Source organism: Meles meles, chromosome 12 (genome assembly GCF_922984935.1).
Source record: "Meles meles chromosome 12, mMelMel3.1 paternal haplotype, whole genome shotgun sequence".
Taxonomy (NCBI): domain Eukaryota; kingdom Metazoa; phylum Chordata; class Mammalia; order Carnivora; family Mustelidae; genus Meles; species Meles meles.
Genome location: NC_060077.1, coordinates 40,747,152 through 40,764,397, shown reverse-complemented (window position 1 = coordinate 40,764,397; position 17,246 = coordinate 40,747,152). Strand labels below are relative to the sequence as shown.

The window sequence follows — 17,246 nt, the reverse complement described above, 5'->3', positions numbered from 1 at the left end:
TACATACGATAGGGGTTGTATGTACAATGGGGGACTACAGGGACTGGAGTTCATCTCACACAACTGAGGAGCCTATGGTTCTACAAACCTGAAGAGCAGTTAACGAGCTGACTTTAGTGAAGCAGAAGAGTGATGACTTGCTATTTTATAGACACAAATCTGACAGTCTGAGTAAGTAAGTCAAGGAGTCCAGGCTTTTGAGAAATGACCGAAATAGTAAGGAATGGGCTAAATCCTTGAAGTGGACATCTTATAAAAATGAAAAGACACTAAAGGTAATAAAGAAAGTGGACCTAAGGCATAGAAACATAAGACAAATTAAGGAAGATTCTTCAGTCAGAAGTTTTTAGGATTTCTTATCAAAAAAAGCCATAAACTTGAAGGAAAAGAAAGGACATGCTTCCACACTCTCCTTCCTAACAGATTTTTACAATGTAAGTGATTTCAATCATTCTGATTCTTTTTTTTTTCCATTAAAGTTGGTTGGTAAAATTTTTCTTGACATCTTAATTTTATTTTTTTTTCAGTGTTCCAAGATTCATTGTTTATGCACCACACCCAGTGTTCCATGAAATATGCACTCCCCTTAATACCCACCACCAGGTTCACCCATCCCCCGACCCAACTCCCCTCCAAAACCCTCAATTTCTTTCTTGGAGTCCACAGTCTTTCATGCTTCATCTCCTCCTCCAATTTCCCCCAGTTCACTTTTCCTTTCCTTTTCCTAATGTCCTCTATGTTATTCCTTATGCTCCACAAGTAAGTGAAACCATATGATAATTGACTTTCTCTGCTTGACATACTAATTCTTCTTTAGGAAGAAAAAAAGTCATCTTTACCCACCTGAAAAATGTATGGTGTTCAACACACACTTTCCACAAACGCTTGGCAGCTCGATGGTTTGGCAGCTTAAATCCAATGGTGCTTTCAAATTGTTCAAACTAAATTTAAAAAAAACATTGAAGAGTAAAGTCAAGTTTGCAATGATAAATAACACAAAAGCAAATAATTTGCAAAATCATGCCTCCCACAGAAGTTTCCTTTACTCACAAAATCAAGGGCTATATGCAGAATTCTCGCTCTACAACTTCACTCATTAAAAAAACCCACCTTGTATCTATTCTCTTTAAAATGCTGCAGACATAGACAGCCACATAATATGTGTAGTAAATGTTTTATGGACAAGTATGGATTTTATGAAAACTAAATGAAAAATGAAAGAGGATATCTGGATTCCTCCCAGAGACCAATTTGTCCTGATCTCATTTTTAAGCCTATTTTCATGATGTCTCTGTGACATCATGCCTTCAACTGGAATGTACGGGAATGAGCAAAATGTTTGTAGCGTTCTCAGGCTTTTTCTCTCAGGATCTGGTCAGAGAATATGTATACCTCCTAGGTGTTTGATGACCTGGTATCAGATATTGCTGATTCTGTTTCTGCATTCCCCTCTGGATTACCATGCTAAACACTAACATCTTTTGATAGTACATATACGTTCACAGACTGGGAGAACACAGTTTCATGTCTCTCAGCATGTACAACTCAGATGACTATCTATCAGCCATTTGCTTTCTCAAGGTGAAATTTCTGACTTCCTGAGTAATATATTTTAATATCACTGTTGCAAATGTTTGGGATTTTTTATTTTCTGAAGGCAGTATGCATCAGGCCACCAGAGGGCAACCATTTTTAACAGTAAAATCTTTCCAAAAGAACATAAAACAACCAGACTACTGATACAGTCCATAGAAAAAAAGTAATTCATGTAGCAAAGAAACCAGGGGAGGGGCCCTATGCATGGCATATGAGAGATAACTATGCTTGCTTTCTACTTCTTATTTGAGTGGGGCTGGGGTGGATGGGGTTGATGGGGAGAATGGGAAATATATCACAAGCTATTCCAACTACAACTGCCTTCCCCAATTTTGTGCTCACTCTGGATGTTCACAAGTAGTGGTAGTGGTAACAATCACATTGGCCAAGAGCCCCAGTCAGTCAACAAGCCAGGGTATTATGGATTGCAAATAGCCCATCCTCCATTTATTCATCCTGCATCTAATATGGACCACACACTATGCTAAAGACAGGGGTTTTAAAGAACAATAGCTTGGGGCGCCTGGGTGGCTCAGTCATTAAGCGTCTGCCTCCAGGTCAGGTCATGATCCTGGGGTCCTGGAATCAAGCCATGCGTCAGGGTCCTGGGATTGAGCCCTGCATTGGGCTCCCTGCTCAGTGGGAAGTCTGCTTCTCCCTCTCTTACTACCTCTGCTTGTATTCCCTCTCTGGCTGTATCTCTCTCTGTCAAATAAATAAAATCTTAAGAAAAAAAAAAGATCAATCAACTTGCTCTCTGCTGCAAAAAGCTGGGAATATTTTCTTGCTGCTATCCTCCTTAGACCAAAGACGACAGAGGCTCCTGCAAGTTCTGAATGTTCATCTGTCTCTCTGTGCTTTGTACCCATGTCTTGACCTCTTCAAAGCCTTCATGCCACCAAAAAATTTTTCTCATTCTTCTCAAGCCTATATATATAATATGACTGCAAAAAAAGAGCGAGGAAAGCCCAACTTTCTTTGAGCCTGCTTCTGCCTGAACCACAGCCCCATCTCGCTCCTTGACAAATGTCAGGAAGCAGCAGCTTTGGCTACTTCCCTCCCCACCTCATCCCGACCTTATGCACCACATAAGGTGCTCCCACAACCTGCTCAATGTCACAATGGGATCTGTCAGGTCTGATGCACTTTTCTTAGTTCTTAGCCCACATGCCTTCTCTAACATTTGGCCAGGCTGGTTTACCACGTACTCAGAATCTTGCCTCCTTGTTGGTGATGGCTCTTGCCTCTTCTCTTCTTTCTCTGGTTGCTCTGGTTCACCTGCCTGTGTTCTTCTGTCTACCCCTCCCTCAAAAATGGATGTTACCCAGAGTCTCTCTTTTCCTTTAACTTGCCTTATTCTTGGGTAATATATTTCATGCCCAAGGCCCTGAATAGAATGGATGCAGCTAATGACTCCTCCAGATCTCTATCTCTTAACTATGCAAGAATCACCCCGTGAATATCTCAATATCTCTATATCTCAATAGAATTTTTTTTTTCTGAAATTCTCCCTGTTTTCTCCCCTCATCTAGTAATATCTTGTGCATCAACTTCATTCTTGCCAACCAAGACCTCCCATTATCCGGAATTCTCTCCACTCTTCAGCCCCTTCCTCCATCCCATGTCCAAGACCTACAGGCTCAGTTTCAGAAACCTCTCTCGCATTGGCTCCTTCCGTTCTATTCCCATGGCCTCTGCCCTGGTTGAGGTCTTGGCATATCTCATTGCAAAGCTGCTAAGTTTCATTCCAAATTATTCATCTAGCGTATCATACCCTCTCTAAAACCTTCCATGGCTCACTATTGTTTCCTGATGTGTTTCTCCAGCTTTCTCATCGGGCCCTCACCACAGCACGCTTGCCCCATGTCTGCACAGTATTATATGTGCAAAATGTATTGTGACGACATAATTCTAAGTACATGAGACTGTTTTTTGCTCAACAGAAAGTCCTTTAAGTACAGGAACAAGGTCATATTTATCTTTCTATTTCTAATGCCCACCTTGTTGCCTGACAATAAACAGACGGTCATTTATAAATATTTGATGAATTGAATATATATTGGTTTTCAGTTTTGTATGTAACTTCAGTGAATATAAAAAATTATTTCACATATGTTCATGAAAAGCTTACAGATTATTTCAGTCTTCACAGACAAGTTTGACTTTATATTTACAGGGAATCATAAACATGATTCGTTGCTCTACAGTGTGATTTAAAAAGATTTTTAAATTGTGGTATAACTGACATAATAACCTATTAGTTTCAAGTGTATAACATAATGCTTTGATGTTTATATACACAGTGAAATGATCACAATAAGTCTAACATCCATCACCACACACATATTTTTTTTCTTGTGATAAGAACTTTTAAGATCTACTCTCTTAGCAACTTTCAGATACAATACAGTATTATAACTATAGTCACCATGCTGTTCATTACATTCCATATAACCTGATTTTTAATTACATTTTCCACCAACGGAGAGGCTGATTTTGAAGACAGAGAATAAGGCTGTATTGTACCAGAAAATGTTCAGAGACACAGACAAGCTGCAACCTTAGAGCTCTGACTGCCTCCATTAGAATACCTATGCTCATCAGAAACTGGGTATATTTATTTATCATCTGTTACACAGATAATAGGAAATATTTACCACCTAGTACGTGTAAACCATTATGAATGTGGTTAGTCAACAACTTTTACTTTTTTTCCATCAGTCTTTCTGAATAAAAGAAAAAGGCAGAAATGTACTAGGCTATGAGACATGTGCATCATTTACCCTTGGTGTCTCCTTCTCTAATCTTTCTTGTACTTTGATCACATTGTCTCAATGCTATTCGTGCTAGCATGCCAGCTGATCTGGAGTACGAAAAGGGCATGAGCGCATAAAACAGGGACAGATGGGAAGAAATCTGTTCTTTATTCATAAAAGGTTTAGTACCTCAGAGTTTCTTTTATACCTTGGTCTGAGATATATGGAACATTATCCATGTATCTTGCGGTTACGCTAAAATCTGCAAAAATAAAAACTTTTCCATCTATGCAGTGGGACAAAATTAGAACCAGACCATTAAGAAGAGAATATTTTACTTATTGCTATATATCAAACCAACCTACAAAAAATTCTCGTAGGCATGACACATAACTCACCACGTCCCACGATGCTCAAAACCTGGGAGTTGGCAATTTACATTTCTGTTTGCCACTGGGTACCTTTCTTTCCAATGTACACGCCAACCATGGGGCGGTGACTTACCTCTCCCGGCCGGATCTTAATGTAAAAGTTGTTCCGTTTGTACGAAATTTTTAGAACCTTAGGCCAGGCAAATCTGTTGATCCTCAGGCGGTCACGATATATCAACAGACCACTCGCACAGACTCCTAACATAATTTCTACTCCTTCAGAATCCTGGAAAACGGCATCAAGAAACATTGGGTCAGTATTTCACGGGTTTCCACGTGGGATGAGGGTGGCATTTAGCGCACCACAGCCTTCCGTGAAGGAACCTGTAATTCACTGCCGACGACTCTAATTTCGATAAGAAAAATACCCGCCCCCCGTCGTTTTTTTTTTTTTTATATGTTCCCCCTGAATAATTGGCTGTTAATGAAGATCTTGATCACTGTGGAGACGTGTGAGTGCAGAACTGGCTCACCGATGGCTCACAACGTAAGAACTGCACAGAGAGGACACCGTCTGCATGACGTGCTGATGACGGTACAAACGAGAGACACGGTCTCACGACCAAGCACCAGGCACGGCTCTCACCAGAGCACACGTGTGTAACGTTAACTCCTTTACTCTTCACTAGGAGACTCTGAGAGAGTTCCTAGGACTCTTCCTACTTTACAGATGAGGAAACTTTTTAAAAAATTTTTTTCAGTGTTCCAAGATTCATTGTTTATGCACCACACCCAGTGCTCCATGCAATATGTGCCCTCCTTAATACCCACCACCAGGCTCACCCAACCTCCCTCCCCCCTCCCCTCCAAAACCCTCAGTTTGTTTCTCAGAGTCCACAGTGTCTCATGGTTCATCTCCCACTCCGATTTCCCCCAACTCACTTCTCTCCATCTCCCAATGTCCTCTGTATTATTCCTTACGCTCCACAAGAGAAACCATGACAACCGACTTTCTCTGCTTGACTTACTTCACTCAGATGAGGAAACTTATAAAGCGTGTTGAGGTTAAGTGCCCACCCCAGCTGAATTTACGGGCAGCCTGGTTCCAGAGGCAGGGCTTTCGACTCCTACGTATACTAACAGAGAGGCCCTGTCCTTTCTAATGAGTATTCCGGAGTTTGCTCCATTAAAAAAGAGCCTTGACCTTTTTTTAATACACCATTAAGGTCAGAAATTCAAATATAAAATAGGCTTTTCAAGTAGGAACATACTTCCCCAACATGTCTCTAGCACACACACTGCCCAGTTGTAATGGGAACTGAGTCACATACATAAATAAGAAACACATTCTCTATATCTCTCTAGTTTCCTTTTTTAAGTGGGAGCACACTATATTTATAACAGGATTGTCTGCTACTTGCATGTTTCATCTTTAGGTCGTTTTCTAGGGATGTGGAATGAGAAGTCTCGGAGGTCATCGGAGAGGTCATATAAAGCTCAGGAGACATTGCATGGATAGCCAATGCCTCCTAAATGCTGTATTTGGGTGAAATTGGGGTAAAAGAACATGTGCAGTGACCCTGCATGGGAAGGATAAAGGACAGAAGGCAGGACTGTGTGTGAGACTCAATCTCCACGTCCTGGTCTTACTGGATGTCGGAAGCAGGGGGCACCTAAGAGGCAAAGCTGAGGTCTTTTGTCACATTAATCATCAAACTGTCCCTGGCACTGAGTCCCTCTGTAGCGGCGATGAGGGGATAGGGAAATAGAAGCATCCGAACAGGAGATTCTGACTCATCCATATTGTGGGAATTTACTTCCTAAATCTCGTCAGTGCAAGGCATAAAACAAATATTTCCAGAATCCAAAATAAATATTTCGGTCCATCTCTGGGAAATGCAAGTCCGCAAATACGATCTAACTGGATTAAAATGAAATATTGCACCGGGGAAATGGATCACTCCATTAGATACGAAATTACTCTACAGAAGTGGAAATACTTGATGGCAGGATATTACAGCATAATTAAATTTGAGGAGAATTCAAAGACCAGAAACTGCCGACCATTTATCAAGGGCTTTAATCTGAAAGAGCAAATGGAAGAGCTAGAGCCTGCGGCCGACGTGTAGCTGGCACTATTGATCCTTCGGAACCGTGTAATCTGTCCCCGGGGCTGCTCAGTGAGCAAAAATGCAGGCATGGAGGGAGGACTGTTGGGAGTAAAAGCTCCTTGACTCGCTTTCTGTTTTATCTGATACATACAGAATTAGAGCCTCTTGTGCTAGTATCTATTTTAAAATCGTCCATTAGTGTCTCTGGATAATGAAAAGACCGCATCCTTCATAGGGAAGAGCAGGAAAGCCCTGCTGACCGCTCGTCTCGGGCTCGCCGCCACCACACACGTCTGCGTGTCCCCCATATTGCTGTCATCAGCTGCGCACCCCAACCAAGTGGGGTGGCAGTGAACACCCACTTCCTCATGCTCAGGACTGGACGCTGCTTGAGAGCAGCCGTTCCATGTTAGAAGAGAGGGCAAATGAAGACAGAAAATGTCAGGAGTATGTGGGGTTTTAAACTGGAAGAACGCTTCCACTTCATTAATCCACCAGCAACGACAAAAAAAAAATTTTGGATACCCAGTCTTCTGCCACAGCCCACAGTCCTGACATTGGCTTGATATGTCCCCCTTTTTTTTTTTTAAATATTTTACTTTGGTTTCACTCCTTTTATTTCTAATGTGTGTCATTTCTTTGTGTAGATCCAAATTTCCAATCTATATTGTTTTTTGTTTCTTTTTTTTTTAAAGATTTTATTTTTTTGACAGAAACATAGCAAGAGAGGGAACACAAGCAGAGGGACTGGAGAAGGAGGAGCAGGCAGCCCGATGCGGGGCTCGAACCCAGGACCCTGGGATCATGACCTGAGCCAAAGGCAGCCGATTAACGACTGAGCCACCCAGGCACCCCTTGATACGTCTTTTATATTGAAAGCTGTCATGGCGGTCTTTCTTGGGGACGTGTATGTTTCCCTATCAATATACTGACACATTTAATGCTCCCTTTAGTGGGCAACACGGAAGGAAGATCTGGATAGTCTCATTCTATCATAATTACAATAAATGAGTGGACTAGCCCCTTAATTTAAAACCACTGTTCCAACTTCACCGTCGTTCACTTATCACTCAGTCCGTGGGATATCCAGCAGGGATTTAGACCTACCTATCTACATCTCTTAATCTCATATGAGGTAAATGACTCTGACTGAGCTTACTCAGGCTGACAGTAAGTGACAGACGAGCAGAGACAGTCTTCCTAAGAAAAAAAAACGAAGCATGTAGGATAGGTTTTCCAAAACAAGGGACCTTCATCTCATAATATGTTGTTTATTCTTTATACAGAGCCGCAGAGTCCAAGATCACAATTTGGAATTTTTAAATGGGCCCTAAAGCTCAGGGCCTTTCATATCATCCACAGAAGAGAATCCTCTCACTTACAACCGGAAATTCGCTCTAATTTAATTCAGTAAATTTCCTTCTTGAAATGATAGACTGTGGCTGCCAGAGAAAATGGGAGTCCACAACTGAACATTCGTTATACTTAATATTCAGATGAAATCCTAAAATAGGCTGCATTTGTGCTTCCTTAATTCCTTTTTAATTGGCATGATTTCGAATCATATTAGTGAATGAAAAAGCAGCGATCTATTTTAATTTAGCAGCTACAGCAATGTTAAGTGATTTTATTTGTACTGATAGGAACACTGATAAATCCTGAGTTGCCCTTCCCAAACATAAGCCCTAATCGTTTATTTGTTTATTTTTCCCGGGCAGTAAGTGAATCATCGTGTGTAACCTAACTTCAAAAATAGCTTTCAATTCACTCAAATTTTCAGGCGACCTTCATTTCCTTCTCGTTCCTTTATCTGTTAGCCACCTAGGGAAAAACTCGAAGAGAAAAACAATCTTCGTGTGTGTCCTCGTTTTCTTTTTTAAATCCTCTTCCTACCTCATACAGCATACAATATAAAACACTTTCTTATCCGAGTGAAAAATAAGTGAAAAAAAAATAGAATAATGAACTGGCAAGTAAACAGCTACACCTGCTCTTGTAATTACACACAAATGTCAAAAAGCTTGGCAGTCAATGTCCCGGCACATCCCCAGGATGTCCCAGCCAAGTCTCCGAGATTTTGCTTGTGTTCAGGTCGTCAGGCCTGGAACGTGCTCACCCTGTATGATGTACGAAATGATCCACAGACAGAACCCATCAAACTCGTATGTGTTTGATGGCCGCCATTTTCTTGTCCAAACACAGGGTGGATCGGTCTGCTCTCTAAGAGCCAACCAGGGAGTGGCCCCCCTGGCAGCGTCAGTGGAGCCTACAGACCACAGATTTCCCTCCCATGGGTCCTCAAGATGTTTGCTTGAACAGAGCCAGCTGAAATTCTCCCCATTTCTTGGCCCCAACCTTGACTGTGTCAGATACTCGCATGCCTCGAAGCCTATTACCTGCATGTTCTTTCGGGTCCCAAACCAAGATAGTGGTGACTGCTCGGTCACCGACTGCAAGGTGACTGCAAGGAGTGATGGTCTCTTGATAGCCCAAATCAGAAGGAACTACCTTTGCACTTCAAGCACGGATCCTTTTTTTTTTTTGATGTTACTGAAAGACCAGAATCCATCCCTAAGATCCTAACAAATTTCATATGCTTTGGATGGAAGTTTTCAGAAGGCTTGTCTGTGCTTCTACAGTACTTTTATTCACAGCTGCTCAAATACCAGATGAACAGTCCATATACTCACTCTCTCACTCCGGAAAAATACAGAGATTCTGGGAAAGTGCGACCTGGAGTCAAATGTTTTATGCAGCCTCACAACATCAACCCTCCTGCAATCCAGTTCCAACTTCAAAAGACTCTGTGGCCAAGACACAGCTTTGACATTTTGCCCATCACCAATCAATGAGGTAATCCTTAGCTGTGGGGCCTAATTTTAGTTGAACTAAAATGACAACCTTATTTCAAAGCACTGATTACGTTTCAGAGAAGCTAAGTTCTAGAGAGAGCTATTTAAAGTAGACGTGAATTTGCTGAGCGCCCGGAGAGGCATCCAGAACAGGGGCATCCAACAGTACTTGGCACATAAGAGATGTGACAGTTGGGTCTTGGACAACTGGCCACGGTTGGGACAGGTAGACAGAAAGGAGATGGACAGCTCAGGCAAGGATGGGCATATTCAGGGAAGAGGCAGAGACAGGATCTGGCAGAAGGAAAGGGCACGTGTTGGCATAAAGTGGGAAATACAACTGTGACAGGGAAGGGGGCTGCGTTAGGAGCTTGTTACGTGAAGATAAATTTCTAACCGAACCAATGGGCAAACTGAGGCTTTGCCTACCTAGGGCTTTCAGCAGCTGAGGCCACGAGCTATGGGAGTTTGAGACATGCAGAGCAAATCCTTCAGTAAATCTCAGAGAGCTGAATTTGCCTTATCATTGAGTGGGCCTTAAAGCAAACACAGATTTGGATCCCCAAAGTTTTTAATGATGGAAGTAAAAAATCACCAGCTGATAATAATAACAACACTGCATTAAAGAAAATTAAATAGGAAATTTGGGGTTTAAGAAATGCATACCTTGGCATGATGTAAATCAACCCCATACATGGACAGTTTTTTGGCATTTTCCAAGAAATGCATCTCTGCTTCTGCTGGCGTCATTCCTCTGATAAGGGGGGAAAAAAAAGTCACAATGCTGCTTTTCTTTTACCTGGCAGGACTGCAATATTTCCCACTTAGCCTTGCTATCTCATAAGCACACCCCAGAGAGGCCCCAGCAGATTCATGCTCTTGAACGGGGTGGTAGAGAATAACAAGAACAATGGCTTTCTTTTTTTTTTTTTTTAAAGATTTTATTTATTTGACAGAGAGGTGGGGAGAGAGAGCAAGTGCACAAGCAGCAGAGCAGCAGAGGGAGAGGGAGAAGCAGGCTTTCCACTGAGGAGGAGCCTGACGGGGCTGGATCCCAGAGTCCTGGGATCATGACCTGAGCTGAAGGCAGCTGCTTAGCTGACCGAACCACCCAGGTGTCGCAAGGAAAATGGCTTTTAAAGTCACTGGGTGACTCAGTCAGTTAAGTATCTGACTCTGGATTTCGGCTGAGGTCATGATCTCAGGGTCTTGAGGTCGAGCCCCATGCCAGGCCCTGAACTGAGCGTGGAGCCTGCTTAAGATTCTCTTTCACTCTCCATCTACCCTCCCCCCACTTCTCTCTCCCCATTCTTTCTCTCTCTCTCAATAAGAACAACAACCAGAATACCAGAGAGAGAGTGTAACTACCCCGAACCATACGAAATACAGAACCTCAGTCTGCTACAGTCCCAGCCTCCATGCCCCTGAAACGCAGCCTGGTAAGAGCAGGTAATACAAGGGACGCTCACCCATCAAGGCACAAGCAAAACGAATGTTCTCAGGCTTTCTGCCACTAACCTGTGGCTCTTGTGCAGCTCGATCACTTTATCTTCCAGTTCCTTCGTGTGGTTTGGCGCAAAGCGGAACTCACTAATGTAATCATTCCCACATTCATCTGGGTCGTAGTCTCCAAGTTCGGACTGGACGGTGTAGGAGCCCAGCAGGGCCAGCGTGACAAAGGAGCAGGGCAGCCTTCCGGACACGATGTCGTCTCGCAGTTGTAGGCAGAGGTAGTACCTTCCAGGAGCCAAAAGACAAAGTAAAAATCCAGCATGAGGACAGGAGAAAAGCAGGCCCCTGGGTACAAATTGCGCTGTAAGCATTCCTTCCTGGGGAATGATCGCACTAGGACAAATTTTCTAGCATCTCTACTTTGCTTTAGATGTAAGGGGAAAATACTTGGCTATAAAATACAATATTAAAGGGCATCTTGAGGCAAGTCAATGCTCATAATAATTTTATTTATTAATAAAGTATTATTACTATTAATTAACAACGATAAAATTAAAAATTTTATTTATTAAAAATAAATTTATTTATTAATGGCACCAAGTAGAAGAAACCTCAAGACATATTTCTTTAACATCTTTTAAAATAACTAACATTCAAAATCCAAATCAAGGAATCCCCCTCAACACACTCCCTGAAATCTCTGGTTGGGGGTATTATCAGATAACAATGGTGCAGCTAAATGCAATTACTAAGTCTCTACCAGCCTTAAGGGAAGTGTCCTTTTGCTGCATCGGTTAAGCATCCTGCCATGTGAGCAAGGCTGATTTCAGCTAACGCACCAGCCACACCACCATCCACTGCACTTACTCCTGCCTTCCTGATGCCATGGTCTCTTCATAACACCAAACAATTGCTCCCGTTTCCAGTCCTCATTTTTTTATTGACAGAACTTCCTAGAATCCAACTGATATGAAGACTAACTCTGAAGAATTACTACTTTAAAATCTGAGCACCCCATCCCTACAAGTAAACAGCTTTATACTCAAGGAGTAAGAGATATTTTCCATTTAATGTGGCCGAGATATACAGATATCGCCACTGATAGCTGACTTATCTTCTCTGCTTCTTGCTTTTCAAGATTTACAGATAGACTACTAACTGCAGGAGACTCCAAGGCAAGTGCTAATGTTGATAACTCTTAATAATACCCTTTATAGGGGTGCCTGGGTGGCTCAGTGGGTTAAGCCTTTGCCCTCGGCTCAGGTCATGGTCTCAGGGTCCTGGGATCAAGCCCCACATCCGGCTCTCTGCTCAGCAGGGAGTCTGCCTCCCTGCCTACTTGTGATCTCTCTCTCTCTCTGTAAAAAACCTTCATGCCCCAGGATATAGGTATAATAATAAAATATCCTTGCACCGTTCATATAAGAAATAAATTGTTAATCTGCTGAAGATGAAGACGATGATTAAAGTCTTAAGACCCCCTTCAAATGCGATTTTAAGCTGATATAAAAAACTCCATGTAATACAGATACAGAAGTTTCTACACATTCCACAGGCTCTGCAAACATTGCACAAATAGAAAGGAACCATGCATCGCATGTCAGATATATATGGCTCTATAACCAATAAATTAGCCACAATTAAGTGGTTCTTCATTATTATTAAAAGTATCTTTAAATAAGAAGTCATCCATTTTCCTTGATTTAATAAAAATATAAAAGAAACCCTTTGTAACTATTTCTTTTACTCTTTGCCTAATACGTCTGCTGGAACTATTTTTACTCCTAGCCAGTGACTGGAGCTATTTGGAATAATTCCCCTTTTCTGAAAAGCCCTCCAAGAAGCATGTGAGGCTTACGCAGAAAATTCGGTATGCACTGCACAATGTCACTCTGACTGGCTGTAAACTTACTACCAAGCAGGGCGAGAGAGTCAGCAGTTCCAAAGTAGGATGCGAAGGAGCCTAGAACACATGGCAAACCCAGGATAGCCTCCTAAAGAGATCTCCTCGCACACCCCAAGCTCAAGTCACTGCACCAGGATATTTTTATGTTAGTTTCCTTTCTTTAGTCTTCCTTCCCCCAAATGAATGAATCATTTTTCCTGTACACACAGGGCAGAGAAAGTAAACTCTCCTCTGTGTGCATTTGGTGCCTGATTTTTAAAAAATAGCTGTCGTGTATCAGACTGGTTATATAAACAGCAGAAGCATCCAAAGACACATTTTTACTCTGAGTTTTAGAGCAGGAGCACTAGGAACTGCCATATCACGTAAGGCTGAATCCCATCCAATTTGACGGTGGTGGGTGGATGACAGTATCTCAATTCTGCAAGTTTTCCCGCCAAGGTCAGACAGACGGAAGTATCAGCTTAGCACCAAAGATTCAACTGTGAACAGATACGATTTGGCAAATCTTCTCATCAGATGTTTGCTCTCGCTCCCTTGCCTTTGGTTTGCCATTTCTGGCGTGCATGACTGAAAGGTTCCCAGATGTAAGCATGCTCTTCCCCAGAGGATAAAGAAAAGCCTGCCTTTTTCAGAGCCAACTTTCAAATACCTGGTGATATCTTCAGATAGCTGGGCGGGGTCTGGTGGGTAAAATTTCACATTAAATGAAAAGTGCCAAGCACCACCTGCAGAGATGAGAGAAAAATTAGGATCAAAACTCAGAAAATCCCTTTCGACTTATTATTCGGATAGTGAGAACCGCCTTAACTCCAAGTACTAACTCCCAAGCAACATTGGCTTCTCCGTGGAAAACGGGAAAGTCTGAAGTTCAACGAAATCCAGATATGTCTGAAACTTCATCTAGTCCTTAATCTTTTCCCCAAATCCGTTACTGGTGCTTCTAACTAGCCTGGAAATTGATTACACTTCCTCCCTTTCTCAGGGACAAAGGTAAGCCGTTAGAAGAGGGGAAAAATACGTGAATGACAGGGATAATGCTGACAGACAAGTCCGGAACTGACTGGCTCTACTGCTCTGAAATTCTGGATAGCTCACATACCGATGGTATAGACATACCCCGTTTGCTTTGTCCTTTCTGCTCTGTTATTACAGGTCAAATCCCATTATAATACATGTCAAGGAAAGTTTCAAGATATTTTTGTTTTCTGGGAAGGTTTGTCGTCGTGAATATTTAAGTAAGTTGCTCTCCAGGCTGCTGAAAATTTTCTTCCTTGGCGAAATTGTTGATTCAAGAGATGCCTGAAGGCATGAACAGTGCTTCCGGAAATTCCCCCACCTCCTTATGAGCCCAGGACTTGGACGGGTGCTCTCGACCTGTTGCTGTTCTTGATCCCATGGCCTCTCCTTACAGCCTTCTCTCCCACAAGGAGAACAATCAACCAGGTGGCACCGGACAGTCACCTGCTCTCCGTGCTGCCCACACTTACACCTGAAGCATTATGAAGCCTTCCGAAGCTCTCCATTAATACGGTCTCTACTGGTGTCTGGTTTATCACTATAAATATGGAGAAACATTTTCTTCTTTTCTACATTTACTCTCTCTCCACCTCATCCCTACTTGAACTCATCATACTCACTCCGTTCTTTTTTTCTGGGCTTTTAACGCAGTTAACTCATTCAAGTCTGGGTGTTCCTTCGCGGGACGTTTGTTCTCCCCACACAACGACCAGGAAAGGGATACAGCGTTGAGCCGCTTGTATTTGGAAGGCGCTACTGAGAAACTCCTCCTAGTCTCCTTGGCTTCCATACGGGAGGCCTTTGATCTATACCACGAGCTATAGCCACTTCCTTTCTCTCTGTGATTTCACACTCCAGCTCTTATGCCTCAACTATCCCCCTAAGCTGGCCAACACTCCCTCCTCCCCATTAAATGACTTCTGGAAACTCCATTTGCTCCATGAGTTGTTTGCAAACATTCAGAAGAAAGGGGTAGAATTCTAAGCACCAGCTTCTTTCTTTGGGCTATTCTCATGAGCATAAGGCAAATACTTAGCTGCACAGGTTACCTGTATTTCTGTCATAAGCAGCATAGTTACATTTATTACTCTAGTTTATTCTCAACACCACTATTCATAATCCACTTAAAATTCTACACGGCAGGATCAATGCCTGAGGTAGCTTATAAAGAACTGGCATAAAGCCATGTATCACTGGTTGCTTGCTATCATTTTTAAATCACTCAGAAAATATTCCTGAAACATAGGCTCTAAGAATTATAAGTTATCCCTCAATCCCATATAATTCTAGTGATGATTTTTCCAGGTCCTTTTGTTAATCAAAAAATGGTCTGATCTCGTTTTATTTTCCTATTGATTCCTAGGCACTTTCTGCTAATATGGATCCCTTTACTGCTTGATGATGGTGAGGTTCATAAATGAGAGTGGGCTTTCCCCCCAAGCAACTGGAATGAAAATTAACGGATTAGTTATGGGAAATGGATTTATTGCTCTTTTGGCATTTTTATCCATTTCAAAGTATGCCCTGAACCCAGTGAGTGTTTGATCAATGTAATTAAACAATCTCATGATAAATTCAAGATAAACTTTGACATAATAGAAGTATAAGAAAGAGGGGTGCCCAGGTGGCTCAGTTGGTTAAGTGTCAGACTCTTGGTTTTGGCTCAGGTAATGATCTCCCAGGGGTGGGATCAAGCCCCACATTCAGATCTGCGCTTAGGGCTGGATAGGCTTCAGATTCTCTCTCCCTCCCCCATCTGCTGCTCCACTCGTTTGCATGTGCACACATTCTCTGTCTCTAAAATGAATAAAATTTTTTAAAAAGATTTTATTTATTTGATAGAAGAGAGAGAGAAAGAGAACACAGGCAAGGGAGTAGGAGAGGGAGAAGCAGGCTTCCCACTGAGCAGGGAGCCCGACATGGGGCTTGATCCCAGGACCCTGGGATCATGACCTGAGCTGAAGGTAGCCGCTTAGCGACTGAGCCACCAAGGTGCCCCAAATAAGTAAAATTAAAAAAAAAAGGGGGGGGGTAATAAGAAAGATAGTTCAAAGCAAAATCCTCAGGGCGGGAAAAGGAATTTCAAACTATAGTTGGTTTAAGAATCTGAGGTACTTGCTAAAAATGTCAATTTCTAGGCTCTACCTGGAGACTTTTATTCCAGAGATTGGGAAATATGGCCTAGGAATTGTGGTTTTAATCAACTCCCTTGTGGTTTGAGTACAGGTGGACTTGGGAACCATACTATGAAAATCACTAATCCCAAGAAATCCATTTTCATGAGGTTATAACCCAAACAACTGCAAGGTTTTGTTGGGTACTATTTTTAAAGAGTGGGAAGTTTCAAAAACTACAGTCTACACCCTAATCAAGAGGAAAAAATCTAGTTAAATAAGGCGTAAGATTTGAAATTAACGAGAGGCAGATTGAAGTTCAAATGTATATCCCCATAAAGAATCTGATAGAAACAAATTGAGTGGGAAGGCATGGTTATGTAACGAATGGGCTTGCAAGCCCAAATCGGCTCAGATGGTGGCCCTGGATAGACACAGGAAATGAAACCACCTGAATGCATTAAAATGATATTCCTATATGTCAATAAAGGATTTTGAGCCACAAATTTATGATGGAAAACTATGAAACTAAAGAGAGTCCATTCTTATAAAAAATTCTTATTTTAGTATTGTATGGCTGCCAAATCATGGAAATCATGGAAAATTACTATAAATTATTATATACAGTATATAGATAATATACTCCATATTATGAAATTATATCATAAATATATTTATATTAAAATACAGTATATTTAGAAATTTAAACATCTGAGTCTGCATAAAAAATGACTAGAATTATAATTTTTTCTCATAAGAGCAACCTCTTCAGTTTCAGAATTTTCTATTTCTCATCAGTTTGCAACTTAAAAGCTTTATCAGGTTGATTGCCATTCTCTTGAAGATCTCATTCTAGAGACATTCTATGCACCAACAGCAGGAAATGGAAACATCCTTTAATCATTTATACAAGTGTGTCTAAATATACACACACATAACAACGGAAGTATAGTTGACACTCAATGTTATACTAGTTTCCAATGTACAACATAGTGATTTGACAACCCAGACATTATGCTGTACTCACAAGCGTAGCTGCCATGTGTCACCATACAACACTATTAGAAC

General features: G+C 41.7%; 1 protein-coding gene across 21 annotated transcripts in view; it reads right to left on the bottom strand.

Moving 5' to 3' along the window:
• Window positions 1-17,246, bottom strand: part of EPB41L3 (erythrocyte membrane protein band 4.1 like 3) — a 147,493-nt gene that overhangs the window by 29,651 nt on the left and 100,596 nt on the right. For all 21 annotated transcript variants that reach the window (XM_046025328.1, XM_046025330.1, XM_046025333.1 and 18 more), the window contains 5 exons: window positions 13,697-13,772; window positions 11,205-11,423; window positions 10,353-10,440; window positions 4,857-5,009; window positions 844-941 (listed from right to left, as the gene is read on the bottom strand). In XM_046025328.1, the coding sequence (XP_045881284.1) occupies window positions 844-941; window positions 4,857-5,009; window positions 10,353-10,440; window positions 11,205-11,423; window positions 13,697-13,772 (634 nt within the window). The remainder of the gene's footprint in view (window positions 1-843; window positions 942-4,856; window positions 5,010-10,352; window positions 10,441-11,204; window positions 11,424-13,696; window positions 13,773-17,246) is intronic.